Source organism: Onychomys torridus, chromosome 23, assembly GCF_903995425.1.
Source record: "Onychomys torridus chromosome 23, mOncTor1.1, whole genome shotgun sequence".
Classification (NCBI taxonomy): Eukaryota; Metazoa; Chordata; class Mammalia; order Rodentia; family Cricetidae; genus Onychomys; species Onychomys torridus.
The window spans coordinates 49,860,543-49,884,410 of NC_050465.1; the positions used below are offsets into that span (position 1 = coordinate 49,860,543).

Below are 23,868 nucleotides of genomic sequence, written 5' to 3' on the forward strand. Positions count from 1 at the left end.
ATATTTGACAAGCTCCTGAAGTTCAAGGGCCTCCAAGGTGAAATCCAAGAAGCAAGTGGACTTGATAGACGCTAAAGAATGTGCAAACCACAGGGAAGGAGCTCTGCCTATGGATCAACAGTTCAAATTTATCCTAAGAGAAGCAAATTCTGGTAAGCTACAACTCTACAACCCCTATAAGACTACAAGAATTCTAGTCCGACTCCTCAATTTCACAAGTGAGGAGATTCAGACACTGCTCTTTGGCCCACTTTAGCTTGGCATTATGTGAAAACTACATGCTGAGTTTTCAGACAATAATGTTTTAATTCAGCATAGAATCCGACCAGAAAGGCGTCCTCAAATAGAGCACAGTGTTGCTGCCATGTGTCGGTCAGGTTTTGTTGCTGTAGCTTGTTTCTGCTTCTTCCCCTAAGATACAGTGGTCTCACCATGGAGCCTACACTGGCTGGCTGGCTGGCTTTGAATTTTCAATCCTCCAGCCTCATTTCAATCCTCCTAAGGTCAGGTTTAAGGGGTTTTAATAAGGTTATGGTTAAACTTGGGTTAAGCGATCTGGAATGAAAAGGAAATCCTCTGCCCCCATCTCCCAACTCTTGCTTTCAAAATGAGGTAAGCTGGGCAGAGGTGGCTGCCCTAGGAAACCTGCAGATGTGACACAGCCAGCTGTGTTCTAGCCCTTCAGCAAAAGCTCCTCTTCTACCTCTGCTTCCCCCACCTTCCAGTCTCAACAAGCAATAAAACATCCTTCTGCCAACCACTACTACACAACTACTGTTTGCCCAAGCACCTCAGGGAAGTCAGTGCCCGACAGGACAGACATGGGGTTCCGGGACACTTGATTCCCAATACTACAAGCTCTGCTCTCCATGGAATCACTGCCACTGCCCTTCTTCCATCGCCTCCAGTTAAGCCAACTACTTCCCTGAGCTAACAATCTAACAGAAATAAGACACAAACCACCACTAGTCCCAACAGAGACACAGATTCCCAGCCCACACCCACCAGAAGAGCATGAAAATGAGTGAGGTGACTACATGGTGGAACAAGATGGAAAACAAGCAGGCAAGAGAAGCAGTGTATCCACACTGACCGTGTGCACCCCAACAAAGACAGGCCAAGAGCAACTGGCAGCCCACCAGTGGAGTTGACAGTGTTCTGCAGCCAGTGGCATGCACATCACACTTCATTAGCATCCCAAGAATAGGTGCAGAATCCATCTGTAAAGTTGAAACTAACCTGTGCTCTCCTGGGGATGTGGCAAAGAGTTCTCCGCTGAAACCCAAGCAAGCAATTAATCAAAATTCAGTCAGGACATCAGTGCTTGCACAATCAAAGTTTAATGACATGATGAAGAATGTTTCAGGTTGAAAAATTCTTTTATTACCTAAGTAAGTTTTAGTTATTCTAAAGAATACTTGACTACTCCAAGTGACAGGAAAACTGTCAGTATCTGACCTAGAAACACATGATGAAAATTCACACACAGAGGATAAGACAGCCAGCTGCTTTACCTAACACTGACGAGCGCCGCTGAAGCTCCTCATTAAGCTGCTTTTTGTAAGGGGCGGGCGACCTCACAGACTGTGTCCTCGAAGGGATCTGAGGGCTGGACCAGCTTGCACTGGGAGACGGCTGCTCTCCTTGGCCCCCTTCTCCTCTCTCTGTGACAAAGGAAATTTGGTATCACTTGAAAAGCTAAGGCTCGGAGTTCAACAAGGAGAAGGTGACAGGTAACTGAGGACATGCTGCTCTTGAAGCCTTTGTTCAGTTCCCAACTCCCTTGTCAGGCAGCTCATAACCACAGCCCCCTTCTCACCTCCTCAGGCGCTCAGACATATACACAAAACAGTAGTATATACATACAAATAAATCTTTTTAATTTTTAAATAAAGGTCAAAAACCAGAATGAAATTACATTCCAATCATACCTTTCGTATACATGAACTATATGCTCTGCTTTCCATTTGATATTTTGCGAACATAGTAAAAGAAACAGAACACAAGCCTCACACAGAACCTTGGCCTTTTTGATAAGTTTAGGGGAGAGATCTTTCTGTATTGCTCAAACAGTGCCCAGCTTAGTAGCTGTTTCTTAAACCTTCCTAAATAAACAAAGGCTACTTATTGTCTCACGACAACTAAATGTAAAATGTTATCTTGGATGGGATCCATTACACAGAAATCTAAAGAAATCTGAATACATACAGTAGCTCACAAAATATACCAACAGTGTATAACAAATTACCATGCTGACGTTAAGTATCAATACTAGAAGAAACAGTATGGGGCATATAGGAACACAAATATCTTCTCAATTTTTCCATAAATCTAAACCTAATTCTTAAAAAGTAAAGCTTATTTTTTAAAATACAAACATCACTATCTTTAAAAATGTATTAACAGATTTTACAGCCCGTTAAACAAAAACTGTTAATAAAATTCAGGTCGTACTATTAAAATTTCTACTGAAGGCCAGGTGTGATGGCATACACCTTTACTCCCAGCACTCGGGAAGTAGAGGCAGGCAGGTCTCTGTGAGTTTGGGGCCAAATTAGGGTAATATATGGCTTTTTTTTTTAATTCTTCCTAGTAAAAAATAAATAATATACCATTCAAGAACTCATTTTTGAATCAATTGTTCATTTGCTATCTCATTTACAACTTAATCCAATGAGTGTTAAGTCTCAACAGGCCTGCTGACAGCTTCTAATTTGTTAACATATAAACCATGCACTGCTGTTTAATTTTATTGCCTTAATTAAAATCTTTTTGTTATTAACACCTTCCTCAAAATAAGTTTCATTTTGTAAAGTTATAAAGTTGAAGTATATTAACAACAACAAAAAAAAAAAAAAAATGTGGAAAAACTGCTTTCTCTTTAAAAAGGACCTCCTTCAGCCAGATGGTGGGGACGCACACCTTTCATCCCAGTACTCAGGAGGCAGAGGCAGGTGGATCTCTGTGAGTTCGAGGCCAGCCTGGTCTACAGAGTGAGTTCCAGGGCAGCCTCCAAAGCTACACAGGGAAACCCTGTCTCGAAAAAACGAAAAGAAGCCTTCACCATTTTGAATTCAATTCACACAAATAATTAATCAGACGACAATGAAATGCCACCTTTTCCCTCTGAAGAGTTAGTGACGTGTGGTTAAAGCTACCACCTCGTTAATATTTCACTTCCTTATAACAACACAGCACAACACTGACTGCAGAGAATCAAAACCGCATTTTCTGATTTATAGAACCAAACCTTACCTTTGTTAAAACGGAAAAGATTTACAAAAGAACTGTATGCTGACTTGAAGGGGGGCTCATCCTGGTCCGGAGTCAAAGGTTTAAAGTGGTCAAGATTTGGATCTTCTCTCTTTTTGTTTTTCCCTCACACTATGTCTAATTCTACAGTTTGGTAGTTCTCCTATCTTAGGGAAGTTACTTGATTTTCTAGAATCCATTTTATAGATGCAGCAGCTAATGGTGTTTGTCTAAGGGCAAGGATCTTTTCTTTCTCCGAGGTCAAGCAGGGTCTCCCTGCTTATTCTTTCCCAGATGAGGATATTGATACTCTTTTCTCTTCCAAGCAGCTAGATGCAAAGGACTTCACACCTTACCGGCTGTGCCAGGGAGCACCACCATTATGATTTTTACAGCTTTGTGTCTGCTTTTAGAATTTATAATCATGGATAGGTTGAGACTCAAAACAAATTTAATTGTTGTAATACATGTTTGTAGACAGTACATCTGAGATCTATGCTGCAATCCTATCTCCCTCTCCTGCTCCCCCCAAAAAATCTAGTAGAAAACTAGCAAATGATAAGATAGATTCAGAATGGGATATTTTCCATTTTATAGTCATTTTCTTTCACTGTAGGGCATACCTTCTAGATCCCCGAGTAGATTGTTAGGGCCATAGGCACTTTCAAATCCATAATATATGACTTTTTTTCACTATACGTTGAAACCTATGGTAAAGTTTAATTTATAAATTAGACCGAGAGATTAACAATAGTAATGCTAAACTAGCACAATAGTAACGATATAGTAGAGTCATCTGAATGTGATCTGTTTCTGCTGAGCTAAGACATGTTAACATTTTCAGACTATATGATTGAGGGTAACTGAAACCTTGGGAAATAACTGAAATAGGGAGGAATTATGTAAGTTGGGGGGACTCCACAGGTTGTTAGGTTAGTGTGCTTAAGCTAATAAGGAAGTTCTTTTTTTTTGTCAAGCTACTTTCATTTTCCCAAGGGTTTGAAACTCTTGTAGAATAGATGGAAACTTCATTTGTGATTTTTGTCTAAAATAAGAAATAATAGGTGGCAGCTATGGAAATTATACTCCATTCTGGTCACAAAGCTAGAATTTGGGCCTCTTTTATTATCAGAAGATTTGGTTTCATGTTGTTATTTCAAATGTAAGTGATCCCTTGGAGTGTGGAATCGCAGGGTTGAGAAGGTGGTGGGTGCAGATGTTGGTGTGGGTTGGGGGAGAGTTGGGTTGAAGCTCTGGCAGTTTTAATCTGCTTGGACATTGGTCATATTTTGTTGTCCTGGTTGTCCTGTAAAGCCTGCTGGTGTCTTTGGAGGGCTGGTCTGTAAAACTTTTGATGGTCTGCTATGGAACAGATCAGTTTGGTCCTATTGCCTACTTGTTTGACTTTTAGACCAAGTTAAATTAACTCTCTGGGATTACTTTTCCTTCTGCTCAATGTCTACCAGGTGTTGGTTACATATTTGGTTGGGAAAAAAGTGTGCAAGAAATCATTAATGAATTCTGGGCATGTAAGTGATGCTTCCATTTCAACCTTCAAAACCATTAATCATTTCAGATAGTCTTAGCACTTAACTACATGTAAAATAGTGGTTTGTGTATAATAAGACATACTTGAAACAACTTACTACTCTTGATAAAGATCAGTTTTAATTCTCAGTGAGTATTAGTGGCTGGGACAACACATGTTTGCTAACAGTAGGGGATGATTTGTATTATATCACAAACACACACAAACACAATGTTTGCTAGGGTTTCTAGAAACTTAAAAAAATTATTTTTTTAAAAAATCTGACTCAGACTCAAGGAGGAAAGCAGAACCAGCCTTTGGAGGTCATGACCCACGTACAGCTGTTCAGCTTCGAAGCCTCAGCACAGTGTTGAAGCGCCTCAAAGAAATCATGGAAGGGAAAAGCCAGGTACTGTAGTGGCCTTGCGCGGGTTTTATTAAGCACTCATGGAGACCATGCCGTACTGACAATGGCATCACGACACTTAAATGAAAGTTCATTACTTCTGGTTCTGAACACCAGAGTTATACACATACATTCTTGATTTTTTTTAGTGTAGTCTATTTCTTTTTTGACCTTTTAATATTTTCAGTGTTTGCTTTTTAGACCAAGGTTAGTACCTATGCTCACCTGTGGTTTTGTCAGCAAGCTTTATTATTTTTGTTCAGAGTAGGGTTCAAGTTTCCTTTTGTCCCCATAGATGTCTAGTTGGACCTAGTACATTGTTTTTAGAGAGCCCTTCTTCCTTCCTTCAGTGGTTGCATTAAAACTCATCATAATTCATATACAGTGCAAGCATGCCACTCTTTCCTGTACTATGGTTCCATTTTTTTTCATGTCCTGTACTAATAATACTCTGTCTAGAGTTATTGTAGCTTTAGAATAAGTTCTGATAGTGGGTGATACAAGTATATCAATTTTTTTTTCTTCAAGATTGTCTCGGTCATTTTAACCTTTTTGCATTCCATCTGAATTTTAGAACTAGCTTGTCATCTGCAAAAGACACCTTCTAAGATTTCATTTGTCATTGCAACTTTGTACTCGTTCTTTTCAAGAAGCTGTCTTTCACACATTTGTTTGTGTTGTCGTTGCAGGACAGTGACCTGAAGCAGTACTGGATGCCGGATAGCCAGTGTAAAGAGTGCTACGATTGCAGCGAAAAGTTTACGACCTTCAGGCGCAGACACCACTGCAGACTGTGTGGGCAGATTTTCTGCAGCCGTTGTTGTAACCAGGAAATCCCTGGCAAGTTTATGGGCTATACAGGTAAGTGCATTTCCTTAGCAGTGTCCTGGTCAAAAGTCAGATCATGAATAGTTAAATAGAAGGCCAGTGTTAAGCCATTTTTGAATTTTGGGTTTAGATCTACGGTAGCAGGGTATAGTAGTGAGAAAGAGAAAGAGCTGTGATTTGAAGAACTTTATATTTGAATAGTGGAAGAGGTGGGAATATTCCTAAATAACTAGAGTAAAAACAGATACGTAAAAATCTATAGCAGCATCAGAGACTATGGATAAGTAGATTTTAAATTTGTGTTTCTATAGCGTTTCTAGTCACAAAGTAAAGGTTGCCCTTGACTTAGGTGATAGTGTGCTTTGGCACATTGTACTTTGTTCATATTATTTAATTGGGAATGTAGTGAAATTGTAGTCCTGGAGAAAGTTCAAGGACATTGAACCGTGGTGAGTGATTCATGCCGTGATTTGGGAATGGAAGGTAGGCTGTTTTGTTTTGTTTTACTAGTCCCCACCTTCCAGTCTCCCTGTCTTAGCCGTTCAAGTGCTGGGTGCACAGAGAAGCATCGCAACCTGGCAGTTTAACATTTTATTATGTATTTGTTTGTTTATGGTGCTGGCTATCAAACCCAGAGCCTTTTGCATGTTAAGTAATCACTGTATCACTGAGTTGTATCCTCAACTCAAGAGAACACTCTTAACATGTTTCTCAGGTTATACTAGTTACTGTAAAGATTTTCCTGATTTTTCTTATTTTTTAAAAATTTTATATGGATTGGTGTCTTGCCTTCATGCATGTCTGTGTGAGGGTGTTTAGTCTCCTGCACTGGAGTCACGGACAATTGTGAGCTGCCCTGTGGGTGCTGGGAGCAAACCCTGGTCCTCTTCATTTACTTATTTTTGAGCTGAGGATCGAACCCAGGGCCTTGCGCTTGCCAGGCAAGCGCTCTACCACTGAGCTAAATCCCCAACCCTCAGTCAGTACTCCTGACCACTGAACCAGCTGTCCAGCCCAGTCTTCCTTATTTTTTATGTCTGTCTTCATAAGCAGTTTTCTTCTCTTAACTCTGTTCTTACTGACCTACTTGAAGTTTGAGACTCTTGGCAATCTTGTTTTTTTTTTTGAGCTGAGGATCAAATCCAGGGCCTTGTGCTTACTAGGCAAGCGCTCTACCACTGAGCTACATCCCAACCCCAGACTCTTGGCAATCATAGCAAGCACCAAGGCGACAGAAAGTAAGCATTTTTTTTTCTGTACAGTTGTTTTTTTAAAATTTGTTTTATTTTGTTATTACCAGGGGATCGAACCTGGGCTTTGTGCGTAGCTACATCCCTAGCCAATTTGTACAGTTCATGAGCTGGGAATTTGAGTCCTTAAGCTCACCCCTTTTCCTGCTTGTGTTGTACATTTAGTAGCAATGAATCTTATACTTACTGTTTTGACAGAAGGTTTGTCAAGTATTAACCTGGGCACTGTCAGTATTCAGTTGAGAAGATGTAGAGTTACTGTCTTGCAAGTCTCGATTGCCCTAACACTTCCCTCAGTGTCCTTTACTATTGGAAATACTGATGTTTTTATTTTTCTTAAGTTTTAATGATTCATTATTTATTTGCTTGCTTGCTTGTTTGATTATTTATTTATCTATTCATCTGTCTCCTATCTATCTATCTATCTATCTATCTATCTATCTATCTATCTATCTAATCTATCTATGTATCTATGTATCTATGTATCTATCTGTCTGTCTGTCTATCTATCTATCTATCTATCTATCTATGTGCATGAGTGTTTTGCCTGCAAGTATGATGTGTGTGCACTGTGGGTATGCCTAGGGTTCACAGAAGTCAGAAGGGAGCATTGGATCTCCTGGAGTTGGAGTCATGAATGGTGCTGGGAATTGAACCTGGGTCCTCCTCAAGAGCAACAAAGTGCTCTTAACCACCAAGCCATCTCTCCAGCCATTTTACTAATGCTTTTAAATTGAATCTAATTCGGGAACCAATTTCAGAAACTTTAGAGCCAATTCAGAAAACTTATCCCTAAGATCCTGTGTCTGTAAAACTATTCTTGCATTGAATCAGTATAGTTAGGTTTCTCTAGAGAAGTGGAACCAGTGGGTGTGGTGACTCCAGGAATTGGCTCAAGTCCTTGTGCAGCTGGTAAGTCTGAAGATAACCGGATTAGTCAGCAGGGTGGAAACTAGGATTTCCATCTTTGAGTGCTGAAACAGAATTCCTTTTGCTGTTGGAAACTTCAGTCTTTGTACTTGAGGCCTCAGCTGATTGGGATGAGAGTCATACTCTGGATGGTTGGCTGCTGTCAGATTAAAGTCAACCATAAGTGTCAATAACACCGGAAAAACAACAAAGCCACATGAACTACTAGTGTTTGAACGAAAGTTTGTTTAGTCAAATTGAACCTTAAAATTAGCCCTTGCAAGTGAAAAATATATGTTGGACACAATTACAGGCTAAGACCCTGAATAAATGTAAAATACCTAGAATATTGATAGAAAAATCAATGAATTGGCCTGGTGTGGTGCACATGCCTTTAAGCCCAGTCCTCAAGAGGCAGAGATATGTGGTCTCTCTGAGTTCGAAGCCAACCTGTCTATACAGTGAGACATTGTCTCAAAAAAAATAGAAGGAAAATATTGAACAAATCCTAAATGGTCTTATAATAAAAACACAGAGCTAGATATCAGGATGAAAGCTGAAAGATTAGAGAAAATAAGCCACTAGAGAAACTTCTTACCACTACCGAATCCTCAGGCCAAAAGGGAGATGAGATTCTGTCTCCACGAATCCTCAAACTGAATGCCTCTGAGTCCTCAGATGAAAGGGTCTAATTCCTGTCTCCTCGCTCCTTATATTCCTTTACCCACCTATCCATTTCACTTCCTATCTCAATTTAGTGCTGGAATTAATGGTGTGTGTGCTTCCCAAATACTGGAGTTAAAGGTGTTTTCTACCACTGTTTGGTTCTGTTTCTCTCCCAGACTGGATCAATCTCATGTAGCCCAGTGTGGCCTTGAACTCACAGAGGTCTAGATGGATCTCTGCTTCTGCCTCCAAAGTGCTAGGATTAAAAGTGTGTGCCACCACTGCCTGGCCTCTATGTTTAATCTAGTGGCTGGCTCTGCCCTCTGATCTTCAGGCAAATTTATTTGTTAATGAGTAAAACAAATATCACCACAGGAAAATCAGTGAATTTTATACAGAACCAGTGAGAATTAAGCTGCAATTATTATGGTAATTGCAGTAATACCTGCATTTATCATGCAGTTTTTAAATTACATATATGTCAGTTGCCTTCAGTGAACTGTAAATTCTGTAATGGCAGGGTATGTCTCATCAATCTTTGCCCTTCAACAATTCTAGGCATGTGTTCATCCTTTCCTGAGGAATGAACATTCTTCACAGAGTGAAAGCTTTTGTGGTTAGGCTTGCGGCTTGGCTCTGTTCTTGATTTGATCATTTTAGTTTCAATAGTTGACTGACTAAGGTAGTTTATCATTTATAGTCTAACCTAGTCTTTGCTATGGTGAAAATTGAAGGTCTTTCTGCAGAGAATAATTTCACTTCCTTAATGCAGTTAAGTGCTGGTCAGCAGTAGTGATTATCATAGCGTTCTGTTACTGTTTATCGAATCCTGATTGAAGTGGGTATATTTGTCTTTATTGAGTTTTATATAAATTTCATCTACAGTGTAATTTAGAAATTAGTAAACTAGTGACATTTTATTTTGATTATTATACATACATAATAATAGAATTATTATTATTATTATTATTATTATTATTATTATTATTATTATTATTGAGACAGAGTTTCTCTGGGTAGCTTTGGAGCCTTTCCTGGAACTTACTCTGTAGCCTAGGCTAGCCTCGAACTCACAGAGATCCACCTGCTTCTGCCTCCCCAGTGCTGGGATTAAAGACGTGTGCCACCATTGCTGATAAAATAGAATTATAATAGTTATCTTAAAATGAGACAATAAAAGTAGTTTAGTAAACTTGGTAGTAATTTATGGTAAAACATAGTATATTGGACTATTAGAAATATTTTTGTGTCACTTCAGATTTTTAATATTAATGATAAAATGTGGTTGAAGTATAATTATTAAATAACATGCTATTTAGTGAACAGCTGTTTGTCTTGCTACTTAGTGGTAGCTAAGTTCTGAGAAATGTATCCTTAGGAATTTTTCTTCTTGTGTGAACATCATCTAGTATACTTGATGATGTTGCCTAGATATTAAGTTGCTTCCAGTGAACTATAAATTCTGTAATGGCAGGGAATGATCTCCTCATTATCAGAACTAAAATTATCAAGTCAAGAAACAGCCAAGCCAGACCACAAATGCTTTCATTCACTAAAGAATGTCCACCAGATGTGCCCCTTCCTTCTGGTTTTTGAGTCCCAGTACCATAGAGCCCCGGGTTGTTCTGAAAGCCTTATCCTCTTGTCTCCACCTACCAGAAGGCCTTATCACCCTGCCTCTGGGCACAAGGTGTGTGCCATTCTGTGCAGCTTTCCTTTTGGTTAAGATGGTGCCACCGTGTTGCCAGCCTGTGTTTGTGTAGTCCTCCCAATTCAGTCTTCCCAACACCAACATGGCTCCTCAGAACAGTCAACTTGTCTTTTAGTAAGCAGAAAAAAATGATCAAAAATAGAACATAGTAAAGATAGAAACCAGTGACCTGGTGGTTTATCATCAAGTGCTATTTAGATTGTGTGCTTCAGAGTATCCGGACTTACAGATCAGTAAGTTTATTTAAATCAGCCTCAGCAAAAATGTGAAGAATATGCTACCCTATAACATTATGATCACTGTTGGAAGAGGCAATAAGAATTTTTCAGCCCCACTATAATCTTACAAAACCACTGTTGTGTGATGTGGTCTGTGGTTAACTGAAATGCCATGTGGTACTTGGTATATTTTGCCTCTTAGTACACCAAATTGTTATGGAGTCATACCAAACAGTGTTTTATAAAGACAGAGGAAGAACAGGACTATATCCTAAAAAGGTTTAAAAGTATTGAGAAATGCTGTTTGTCCTCCCAGGAACTATTTCTGTAGTGCTGTGGATTGAACTCGGGCCTCATGCTTTCTAGGCAAGCACTCCTAACACCAAACCACACTCTTAGCTAGAACGTTTCAGTTCTGTGTCACTACGAACATTTCTTCTAGTTTTAATTCTACATATCATATAGTATGTAAGACCATTTTCCATTGGTTTTAAAAGCTGTGCACTAGTAGATGGAGGAAATCTTCCAAGACCCTATGCCTAGATGAAGAGCTGCATGGCTGCTGAGAGGGATGATCTGTCTTCTCCAGGGACTGGCCCCGATAGGTTACCTAGCCCCAAGCAGTCAACCCTTAACACATACGAATACATCAGGCTGTATTTGTGTGTGTGTGTGTGTGTGTGTGTGTGTGTGTGTGTGTGTGTGTGCGCGCGTGCGCGTGCTTGCATGCCTGTGTGTATAATGGTAATAATTACAGAAGAGCTCGTTAATTTGAGAGGGGGTTGGGGGAGATAGGATGAGCTGAAGTGAAGAGAGGGAAGAGTGGAAATGATGTAAATAGGGACCTTAATATTATTTCCTCCTTATTTGTTGCCTAGAGACAATAAGTTGTTTCTGTTGTGCTGGTTATTTACTATATTGAAATCTTTTCTCTTTGAACGTCCTACCTCTGATAGATTCCTCATTGCATGAATACAGTTTTGAAAAAATATTCTTATAGCCATGATTTTCTGTTGTTATTATTATTGAGTCAAATTTTCTTACCTGTTATAGATATTTGAAGTAATTGGGATGCTTGGATGAATTTACTGTAATAATAAACGTAACATATACATCAGACCCAGCCAAGTTTTCCACTTATTTGAAATGTCTTTTTGGTAGTCTTTACTTGAAGACACTTCCTTTTATTAAAGTATCTATTAACACAAAGATTTAAAATATTTTATTAAGTAAATATTACCTTTCTTTATTACTTTTCCTCCTAGGAGACCTCCGAGCATGCACATACTGTAGAAAAATAGCCTTAAGTTATGCTCATTCTACAGACAGTAATTCCATTGGGGAAGACTTGAATGCCCTTTCAGATTCAACTTGCTCTGTGTCTATACTTGATCCAAGTGAACCTCGGACACCTGTTGGGAGTAGAAAAGCCAGTCGTAACATATTTTTAGAGGATGATTTAGCCTGGCAAAGGTACTGTCACTTGAATATAATTTGATTTAAACTTGAGAAAAGCTTAGTCCTTTGTATTTTTCATTAACATTTATTTCTTTTTGATATCTACAAATTTACTGTTTTTTTCCAGTTCATGTACAGAAGGATCATAGATGTTTACTTATGGATAGTGATTATATTAACATTCAAATATAAGTTCATGAGAGGAGAGTTTTTATACCTGGTTGTATTTACTGTTCTACTATTAAAACCAAGAATAGAATGTGTGGCATGTACATGATCTTTGCAATATTTGTTGATTAGGCAACAGAAGTCATTGATACTAATAATTCCTAATGTAGTCTTCTTAGAGAAAGGAAAGCACTCCTAAGATCTGAATTTGTTTCCAAATTCAGCTAAGTTTTTTTTTTTTTTTTTTTTTTCCCCCTCTTCTGAAAGAGTATTTGCTGTGTTTATATCTGGAGAAGCTTTGTTGGCTGATTGTAGATAAATAAACTTCCTTGGAAGTTACCTAGAATTATTAACACTGGAATCCAAGGTTCATCACTTATTTTCTTTAGGAGAATAATCTTTTTGTACATGAGTCCCAATTTTTCCATGTCAATGAGCTTAGAGTTTTATATTGGTGAAATTGTTAAGGCCACTCCATGTAGTTAAAAGGGAGGTTTATTTTGTGGGGTAACTTACAAATGAAGGGATAGGTTGCAGGGTCTGGGAAAGGGATGGTGCAGTCCGGCAGTGTTCTCTGGATAACTCTCTGGGTCTGCCTCCAGTGTTCAGGGTCCCAGAACCAAGAGAAGTCTCTCCTCTCCATCCTGGGTCTTCTGCTTCCTTCCTCCGCCCCGTCTTGTGGGCGTGACCATTACCGAAGCCTCAATGGGGGTTGTAACTTCCGGGCCAATGCTGGGATGGCTACCCACTACAGTTTTAACTAACTTTTTTCTTTTTTTGTTTTGTTCTGGATTTTGAGACTAAGACAGGGTTTCTCTGTGTAGCTCTGGCTGTCCCGTAACTCACTCTATAGACCAGGCTGGCCTTCAACTCAGAGATCCACACCTGCCTCTGCCTCCCAAGTGCTGGGATTAAAGGCATGTGCCACCACATCCAGTTTAACTAACATTTTTCTGATGAGTAGTTTTCTTAGTTACTTCTTAACAAAGAGAAGAATTAAGTGAATTACAACTACATTCAGCATATGTGAGCCCAGGGATAATAGTAGAAAAGAAAATCACAAATCATATATGCACTAAGATTCTAATTTTATATTGTTCAGAAATATATAAATGAAGATAAATGCCCAGGGATACAAATGCTATAATTATTAGTTACTTGTCTCATGACTAACAAAATCCCTAACAGAAGCAACTTCTAGAAGAAAGGGCTTATTTCGGCTTACAGTTTCAGGGAATGTGGTCCACCACGACAGAGGAGGTAGGACAGCAAGAGGGGAAGGTGGATAGTCACCTCGAGTCCACAGTCAAGAGACCGCTGTGAGTGCCTGTGCTCAGTTCCATTTCCCCTGTTATTCAGAGTGGGACCCCAGTGTATGAGGTGCTGCTGCCCACATTTATAGTGGGTCTTTCCACCTCGATTAATCTAGATAATCCTTCACAGACATATCTGGGGAGTGTTTCAATGGTGACAGTTAAGACTAATCATAACAGTGATAATCATGCAATTTTTAATAATGGTTTCAGTGGGATTAGGGAAGAGGTTGGTACTGGGTAGGGGAACACAGACTCTTCAAAATTGAGTCTTCTCTGTAAGTTGTTTGATGGGTCATATTATACCTTATATACATTTTATAAACCTTATTGATTCTGTATGTACTAAAACAATATGAAGAATACATTCTTCAGCTTTTTATTATTATGGTTAGAGTACTTACTGTTTGTGTGTGGCCCAGTTGTGTGATCTCAGAATTGGCAAGTAGGATTTAGTAACACATCGTGAGAGAGAAGATGGACCTTAGAGATGGAGTACTGCTTGAGTTTTCGGCTCTGTATTAACAATTTCATGCTCCATTCTCCTTTTGTCATCACATCATAGCAAAGACTTCCTTCTTTTGACGGATGTAGGTGCTGAAGTTCAGAGAGGCTGAGTAGTGAATCTGAGCCCACACAGCTAGTAAGATAGCCCTGTACTTGGACCTTGGCTCCTCTGACTCTTCGGTGCTATTCTTGTGAGTTGTGGGGACTGAGAATAGAATTTTGGAACACAGATTTTTTTTTTTTTTTACATAAATCACTTTCATCTTCTATGTGTGGTATGTAAATGAGTTTTATAAATCCCCTCTCCAACTAGATTTGGGGTTTTATTGACATTCAGTACATTTGAAACATTATCAATTTTTGATACTAGAGGTGAAACTGTGTACTTTTTTGTTTGTTTGTTTGTTTTTTGAGACAGGACTTCTCTGTGTCGCCCTGGCTTTCCTGGAACTCGCTCTGTAGACCAGAATGGCCTCCTCTGCCTCCCGAGTGCTGGGTTAATGGTGTGTGCTACCACTGCCCAGCAAAACTGCCCTTTTTTGCCTCAAATAAAGTAAGGACAAAAATGAATTATATATAATCTCATTGTTGTAGGGAAAAATGCTTAATTTGCTTTAAAATTTTGAAGCACCTGATTGCAGCTCCAAATGACCCCAGTATTTTTATTTTCTTTCTAGTTTGATTCATCCAGACTCCTCAAATAGTGCTCTTTCAACGAGACTTGTATCTGTTCAAGAGGATGCAGGGAAATCTCCTGCTCGAAACAGGTAAATCGCCAATAAAAGCTACTCTGGTTTCTGTTTCTGTCCTAGTAATGAGAACAAATGTAAAGATGGCGTCAGAGCTCTGTTAGGTTACCCTTTCTTTGCTTGGTAGCTCCTCTTTCAGCTATTCTCTGGTGAGTTCAGATAGTGGAACCTGTTTTCTGTCTTCTCACTTACTATAGTGGCCTTAAGGGTGAGAAAGTGAGGTCTGTAGACATTCTGTGCAAGTGTGCACCAGGGAAACGGAGTGACAGGTGCTCCAGAGGGAGCACACCTGGTAGTAGTGTGAGAGGGCCTGTGTGCTCAGTAGAGTGTGTCAGGACAAATGGTTGGCCAGGGCCTTTTAATCTAGTCTCAGATGGGGAGCAATGGGACTTAAAAAAACTTAATTGTAAAAGACTTTCAAGAATAGGGAAACAAATGTCCATAAGACATTAAATTTCCGTTAAGACATACTTACATTTTATTTGATACATTTTATATAATACACACTTTTAAAGAAACCAAGAGTAATTGCTGGGAGTCATGTGACTCTTTTTTGGGACAAGGCCTGAGAATAGCATGGACAAATTCTCTTTGTGGCAAGGCCCTGGAGAATCTGACCCATATTGGCAAGACCGATGGATAGTTCGCTGCATAATTCTGGGCATGACCCCAGGAACATATGTGCTACCTGCTTTCCTTTTTTTTTTTTTATACAAATCATATTGATGGCTGTTTCTAGTTTCACTTTCTCAGAGCTATGGATAAAATAGCTATGACAAAAGGAGAACTTCCCTCTGATGACTCCTCTGGGTGAGCCAGAGGCGATGTTGTTAAAAATATGTAGTGGGTCTGAGTAAGCCCATATAGCCATTGATGTTTCAAGTATGACCATGAATTCAGGCTTTTTAGAACAGGATGTTGCCTTTCCAATGCACCCTGTTGTATTCAGAAGGTTTCTCTGGTCCCTCCCAGCCCTGCAGTCCTGCAGCCACTTATAAAATAATCACTCAGAGGCTTAATATTATTTACAAACTGTCTGAGCTATGGCAGGCCTCTTGCTAGCTAGCTCTTGTATCTTAAATGAACCCATTTCTATTAATCTATGTTTTGTCACGTGTTCTGTGGCTTACTGGTCCACTGGCTTGTTGTTCTTTGGCGGCAGGCTGGCATCTCTCCTGCCTCTCTTTTCTTCTTCCTGTCTCTCTCTTGGATTTCCTGCCTGGCTATAACCTGACTGATCATAGGCCAGAGCAGCTTCTTTATTAACCAATCATAGCAATGTGTATTCACAGCATACTTAAAGACATCACGGGCTGGAGAGATGGCTCAGAGGTTAAGAGCACCGACTATTCTTCCAGAGGTCCTGAGTTCAATTCTCAGCACCCACATGGTGGCTCACAACCATCTGTGATGAGATCTGGCGCCCTCTTCTATATCCATAATAAATAAATAAAAGACATCCCACAGCACCCTATGACTAGCCTGAAAGAATCACAGTAGTTCAAGATAATATTACAGATTTGCACAACTGTTCTGGAGAGAATGATTTCAATCAGAAGAGTCTAGGAGAAATGCTAATAAATAGACAATATCAGGAGTTAATGGGAACAGTCTGGGAACAGGGAGTAAAGCAGAATCATAGAAATCCACAATGCCCTCATTTCTAATAGCTTTGCCAGTACTGTAGGAAATCGAGAGGAAAGGAACATGAGAAAAGGAGATAGCAGTGCCAACCACTAAGAGTAAGCTTTTAGGTTCCGTAGTTTATGGGATGATAGGAGAAAACCTGGTATACCCCCCATAGGAGATAGAGTAGTACAGAATGAAGAATGAATTGATTCAGCCTTGGCTGATCAGTTAATGGTGAGAACGTAGATTTGACTAGAGGTAAACATTAACCACTAGACGCAAAACTCTGTTTCACTCTGTATGATGCTGTAGCCGCAAATGCTTCCAACTGGGCACACTGTTCTACCTGTAGGTGTGCCTAATTAGCAAACTTCCTTTGTCGCTTGCAACACTGCTTATGTCTCTCACAGTAGGGCTATGAATCAAGTAGTTTTGAAACAGGTGGTCATAGTTTTCTTCACTGTGCTGACTTCACACATCCACCCCAGGTCATTGAACCCGTCTGGAATTAGACTTTCAGGAGGTAGTGCCATCATTTTCTAACTTTTCAGCTAATAGGTTTGAAAATGTTTTTTATGTTTGAGACAGGATTTTGCTGGCCTCAGACTCACTGTGTAGCCCAGGCTGGTTTCTAATTATAGTCCTAGCTCAGCTCTCTGAGTGCTGGGATTATAGGCATGAACTGCTTACACCCAGCTGAAAATTCTTTTTTGTTTTTTTAATAGCAGTGCTTCATAACAAAATTGAGCAGGAACTTGGAATCATACAACATGTATATATAGAAATAATGATTTCTTTCAGTTAATAATGTGTACTTATATAGTCGAAAGTTTTTTCCAGTCCCACCTGGCCCCACAGTTCCGCAGCCACTTATAAAATAATCACTCAGAGGCTTAATATTATTTACAAAGTGTATGGACTATGGCAGGCCTCTTGCTAGCTAGCACTTATATCTTAAATTAACCTATTTCTATTAATCTATGTTTTGCCATGTGTTCCATGGCTTTACCAGTTTGCTAGCATGTTGCTCCTTGGGTGGCAGGTTGGCATCTCCCCAGACTCTGCTTTTCTCTTTCCTGTCTCTCTCCTAGGATTTCCCTCCTGCCTCTAGGCAGCCTTGCCATAGGCCAAAGCAGCTTATTTATTAACCAATGGGAACACTTTCATAATTTTATTTTATTTTTAATTTTTTTTTTTTTTTATTTGGTGCTGAGGATCAAACCCAGGGCCTTGTGCTTGCTAGGTGAGTGCTCTACCACTGCGCTACATCCCCAACCCTGGAACAGTATATATTTACAGCATACAGAAAGACATCCCCCAGCATACTTAAGTTTACTCAATAACTTTTCATAGCTTACTATATAGTTTTCTTTGTTGCTAAGCAATATTCCAGTTTCTAGATGTGCTGTAGTTTATATGACTACACCTTCTGTTTCAACATCTTGGTGGATTCCATGTTTTAGCAGTTATATAGAAGGCTGTGAACATCTGTGTGCAATTTTTATTGATTTATTTTTTTGTGAAATGAATCTCACTATGTTGCTCTATCTATCCTGGGACTCACAGATTTCCACCTGTTCATGTGTACTGAGTGCTGAGATTAAAGGTGTACACCACCATACTCAGCTTTATGTAATTTTAAGTTCATTTGGGTAAATACCAAGAAGCATGATTGTGGGATCATATAGAAAGAAGATGATTAATTTTGTAAGGGATCACCAAATTGTCTTCCAAAACTGGTATTGCCATTTTGCATTTCCACAGACAGTGCACGAGGATTCCTCTTGTTCCACACCATTTTCAGCATTGATGTTGTCAGTGTTTTGTAATAGGTGTGTAGTGGTGTCTCATTATTTAAAGTTGCCATTTCCTGATATGAATTGAACATCTTTTCATTTGCTTACTTACCATGCATATATCTTCTTTGTAGAGTAGTCCATTTCATGATCATATTGTTCATTTCTTTCACTGTTGAGTTTATATGTATAGAATTTATATATATAAAGAAGTTTATATATATAAAATTAGTATCATATATTTTGAATCAGAATTCTTTATTAGTCATGTGGTGGTGGTACACACTTTTAATATCAGTGCTCAGAAGGCAGAGGCAGAAGCAGGCAGATTTCTGTGAGTTCCAGGTCAGCCTGGTCTACAGAGTGAGTTCCAGGACAGCCAGACATAGAGAAACCCTGTCTCAAAAAACAAAAAGAAACAAACAAACAAATGAATTCTTTATAAAATGTGTCATTTGCAAATGCTCTTTCATGGTGGCTTCTCTTTTCATTTTTGACGTTGTTACGGAGCACAGGTACTTAATTTTAATTCGAGTGTGCCTTTGGTGTTATATCTAAGTAGCTATCACTATATCCAAGGCCACATAGCTTTATTCCTGTATTATCTTCTAGGTGTTTTGTAGTCTTGCACTTTACATTTTGGTTTGTGATCCATTCTATTTTTTTGTGACTGGCGTGATGTTTATATTTCTTTCTTCCTTCCTTCCTTCCTTCCTTCCTTCCTTCCTTCCTTCCTTCCTTCCTTCTTCCCTCCCTCCCTCCCTCCCTCCCTCCCTCCTTTCTTTCTTTCTTTCTTTCTTTTTTTTTAATTTTTATTTTTCAAGACAGGGTTTCTCTGTGTAGCTTTGCGCCTTTCCTGGCACTCACTCTGTAGACCAGGCTGGCCTCGAACTCAATCTGCCTGGCTCTGCCTCCCGAGTGCTGGGATGGCGTGTGCTACCACCTTCCGTTTATATTTCCTTTTGTATGTGTTTATCCATTTGATCCAGTATCATTTATTGAAAAAATCATCTTTGCTTGTTTTTTGCCTTTGTTCCTTTGTTAGAGGTCATTTGACTATATTTTGAGCGTCTGTTCTTGAACTCTGTTGTGTTTTTTTGACAGGTTTGTCTGTGTTTACCAGTGTCTCATGATCTTGATGAATGTAGTTTTGTAGTAAGAAGCCTTGAGCTCAGGTAGTGTCAGTTCTTCCCTTTTTGTTTTCTTTAATATAACAGTGTATTCACGGCTATTTTTTTAAACTGTTTTGCTGTCCTTTACAATCTTTAGAGTTAGCATCTGCAATATAACTTGCTTTGATTTTGATCAAGATTGCACTGACTCTGGATGTGTTTTAAAGAACTCTTTTTAAAACAATGAATAAGAAAGATTTATTCATTATCGGTTTTATTTTGAATTAAGTTTTGGTTGTTGCACATTCAGAAATCTTTCATGTTTCCAGATTTTTCAGGACCCCAACATTCAGTTACGTGATCCTATATGAAATCATGATATAATTAAAGAAGATGGGAGCTAGTCTAGATTCATTCATTACTTTTAATTGTCATTTCTTTTGGTCTACTTTACTATGTAATAATTCCTTTGTTTTCCTGATACTAGATTTGTAAAGAGAAAGTCAGTTGTTTAGTAGAATGTCCATTGCCAAATGCTTCTTGGGCTGGACTTAGGGTATAATTTTTATCCTCCCTCCCTCCCTCCCTGCCTCCCTCCGTCCCTGCCTCCCTCCGTCCCTGCCTCCCTCCCTCTGTCCCTCCCTCCCTCTGTCCCTCCCTCCCTCCCTCCCTCGATAGGAATCCTATAAAGCTTTGTGTCCTTGCATTGTGTCCTACTAGAATGAATGGGTAGGTTCCACTTATCTCATTGGTTGCAATGACTTATGTTTTTGCTAAGAGTCTGTCGTAAGTTACTGCTTTTCCTTTGTCTTTTAGAAGAGATCCGTGGGCATTCCTTGAGGTTGTGTCGTTCCAGTCAGTAGTTTTAGCTTTCTGACTATTGCCCTAAGGTTATAAAATGGTGGTATTTTTTTCCTAATTCCGTCCCTCTTTCTATAATTATTAGGTGACATTTTAGTCTATAAAATTCTGATTTATTACTTTTTAAAAGGAGTCTGGCCTCTCTAGTGAGTACATTGGAGACATAAAAGTAGAAGCTGGTACAGTATCAGCAGTCGTAGCTGGAGAAGTGGGGTGAGGGGACATGAGCAGTCGAGAAAAGGACAATTCTAGGTGTATTTTGGTGGTATGTGTAATAGGATTTTCTAGTCAGTAGAATGTAGGCTAAACCAGAAAGCACATCAAAGATGACTAAGGGTTTTTGACCTGAGCAGTTTAAGTATGGTATTGCCATTTATTGAAATTCAGTGGAGGATGGGAGCATGTAACAGTTTGATTTTAGATGTGGTGAATTTCATATGCCATCTAGATAGAGCTATCCAAGAGATACGTCAAATAGACAGATGGGTTTGGAGGAGTGCTGGCTAGAGATAGAAATCTCAGTATTGTCGTTGTGTGAATGTTTAAAGCAATGATACAGCTCATCAGGAAAGCGAGAGGTGGGGAAATAGAACCAAGTCCTGAGATTGTGGAAGGAAGAGAAGAGACTGAGATGGAGAGGCTAGTGAGGTGAGAGACAAGCCAGCAAGTGAAAAAAGGTGTTGAGTGAGGAGGTGTGTTAGGTAGGATGCGTTACAGCTGAGCATCAGACTGAGAACACCCCTGGGGACCAGAATAGACCATCGCACTGGGTTGTTTGTCTTCAGAGAGAGCAAAGGAAGAACTGGGGATGGGAAATGCAGCCAAGGGGGGTAGAGTGGTAAGATATGTCACGGTATCCTCGTCAGTATGTGCAGTCATAGCATTGCTGGTTTGTGTGTCTCCCTGGGCTCTGGGTTGATGTGAAGATGGGTGATGTCTTCAGGACAGGTGGAGTTGAGTCTGTATCTGCTGGCATAATGAAGTCAGTCAGCACCTTTGCCATAGCACATTTACTAGCACTCTTGACAGCAAAAGTAACTAACTTTCTTTTGTTCTTGATGCCACTGTATTAGAGTGCACTCAGGGATTATTGCAATGTTAGAGAATCAGGCAACATGATGAATGCGCACACTGAGGAGTAGGCTTAAATAATTGAGTAAGATATATTAACAGTCTTTCCCTGAAAGAAAATGTCAAGAAGTGAGTAACTGATAATCATTAACTGACTGCTAAGTCTGTAATGATTTTTTAGTTTGAAATGTTTTTGTGTTTATACTGCACAGAGGATGAATTTTCTTTTGAGACCTGTGGCACCTCTTAGTATTAGTGGACTTTAGATAAGTTTCTTTATACCTCATTCTTGAATTAAAGATTGCTTTACATTTAGCTTGGCAGTGGTGGCGCACACCTTTAATCCTAGCACTTGGGAGGCAGAACTCTGAGTTTTAGACCAGTCTGATCTACAAAGCAAGTTCCAGGACAGCTAGGGCAAACAGAGGAAACTCTGTCTTGAAAAACTCAAACCAAACCAAACCAACCCCCCCCAAATGTTACCATGTATATATTTATTATTCTTTGTGTGTGCGCGCGTGCCCATCTGCCACAGGATGCATGGGTTCCACCGCTTGAATTTGGGTCATCAGGTTTGGTGGCAAAATCCCCTACCCACTGACCCATCCTACTGGCTCCTGGTTCTTGAATTTTTTTCTTCCTAACCTGTAAAATGGAGCTAGTAGTACCTACTTCAAAAATGTGTGAAGGGTAAGTGAAGAAATGTCTATTTTACCCCAGAAATGAGTTATGTAGGGTCAAGTCAAGTTTATTTTCATCCTTTCTGTGGAAGCTGAAGTTACAGTTCATTTTCTTTCTTGTAGATAATAACTAAACTGTAAATTAAATTAACAATAAATAAAAGCTTGGTGTTATTGACAGTCTACTTATCAGTCATAATGATAACTGCACAGAGGCAAAGTTAAGGATTTTTTTTTCTGAAGAAATAGGTATATATATATTTCAAGACAAGATTTCTCTGAGAAGCCTGGCTGTCATGGAATGTACTTTGTAGACCAGGCTGACCTTGAAGTCAGAGATCCTCCTGCTTCCACCTCCCAAGTGCTGGGGTTAAAGGCATGTACCACCATTACTTGGCTCATATAATACTATTTGAACACAGTATTTTAAATACAGGCCTACTAATGAGGAGGAAAATAATTCTTTCTTGAGTTATACCGTTCAGGTTCATGATTAGTGTTCCTATCATCAGATTCATTGCAGAATGTTTAACTATAAAACTGTTTCTTTTTAATTCCTGGGCTAGATAAAAGCAGGGGCAGGCTGGATTTAGCATGCAGGCCATACTTCTTTTAACCCAGATATGCAAGGTTATTGTTGTTTCTTATTTTTCTCAGGTAGAAAAATGAATTTGCAGTATTTTTTACAAGCAGAGTTTGTGTGTGTTTCCTTTGAAATACTAATATGCAAGCTGTATGATTGTTTTTCTGTAGCATTTAAAACTGTTTAAAATGTTTTATTCAAACAATAGTTTCTGGTGTCCTTTCCTACTTTTTCTTTTTTTTATTATTATTATGTGTTTTAATTTTACACATCAGCCATGGGTTCCCCTGTCCTTCCCCCCAGCCCCTCCCCTCCATTCCCATGTCCTCCAGGATCAAGGCACCCCTGGGGATTCATTTAAACCTGGTGGATTCAGTAAGGCAGGTCCAGTCCCCTCCTTCCAGGCTGAGCAAAGTGTCCCTGCATAAGCCCAAGGTTCCAAACAGCCAGCTCATGCACTAAGGACAGGTCCTGGTCCCACAGCCTGGGTGCCTCCCAAACAGTTCAAGCTATTCAATTGTCTCACTTATCCAGAGGGCCTGATCTAGCTGGGGGCTCCACAGCTCTTGGTTCATAATTCATGTGCTTCCATTCATTTGGCTATTTGTCCCTGTGCTTTTTGCAAATCTTGGATTCAACAATTCACGCTCTTGCAGTCCCTCCTCTTTCTCGATAGTTGGACACCTGGAGCTCCACCTGGGGCCTGGCTAAGGATCTCTGCATCCACTTCCATCAGTTATTGGATGAGAGTTCCAAGACGACTGTTAGGGTGTTTAGTCATCTGATCACCAGACTAGGTCAGATCAGGCTTTCTCTCGACCATTGCCAGCAGTCTACAGAGGATATATCACTGTGGATTTCTGGGGACCTCTCGAGCACTCTGCCTATTCCTGTTCTCATGTGGTCTTCATTTATCATGGTCTATTATTCCTTGTTCTCCCTTTCTGTTCTTGATCCAGCTGGGATCTCCTACTCCTCTAAGCTTTCTTTCCCTCAAACCTTGCCCTTCATTACTCCCACTGTCGTCCAGGTTGTTCATGTAGATCCCATCCATTTCTCTGTCATTGGGTGATCCCTGGGTCTTTCCTAGGGTCCCGTTTTCTAGGTAGCCTCCCTGGAGTTGTGTAGCAGTCTAGTCATCTTCGTTTTACATCCAGTATCCTCCTATGAGTG

At 39.7% G+C, this 23,868-nt stretch overlaps 1 protein-coding gene and 1 long non-coding RNA gene across 2 annotated transcripts in view; one reads left to right on the plus strand and one right to left on the minus strand.

Moving 5' to 3' along the window:
• Positions 1–1,100: 1,100 nt before the first annotated feature.
• On the minus strand, positions 1,101–3,345 carry LOC118573467. Its single transcript, XR_004943615.1, has 3 exons — positions 3,256–3,345; positions 1,515–1,664; positions 1,101–1,275 (listed from the first exon to the last, which is right to left on the minus strand). It is a non-coding gene; the product is annotated as an uncharacterized LOC118573467 (long non-coding RNA).
• Positions 3,346–4,080: 735 nt separating this feature from the next.
• Pikfyve (phosphoinositide kinase, FYVE-type zinc finger containing) overlaps positions 4,081–23,868 on the plus strand; it is an 85,324-nt gene continuing 65,536 nt past the window's right edge. The window contains exons 1-5 of the mRNA XM_036173005.1: positions 4,081–4,111; positions 5,071–5,189; positions 5,876–6,047; positions 12,034–12,241; positions 14,892–14,981. Of these exons, the coding sequence (XP_036028898.1) occupies positions 4,081–4,111; positions 5,071–5,189; positions 5,876–6,047; positions 12,034–12,241; positions 14,892–14,981 (620 nt within the window). The remainder of the gene's footprint in view (positions 4,112–5,070; positions 5,190–5,875; positions 6,048–12,033; positions 12,242–14,891; positions 14,982–23,868) is intronic.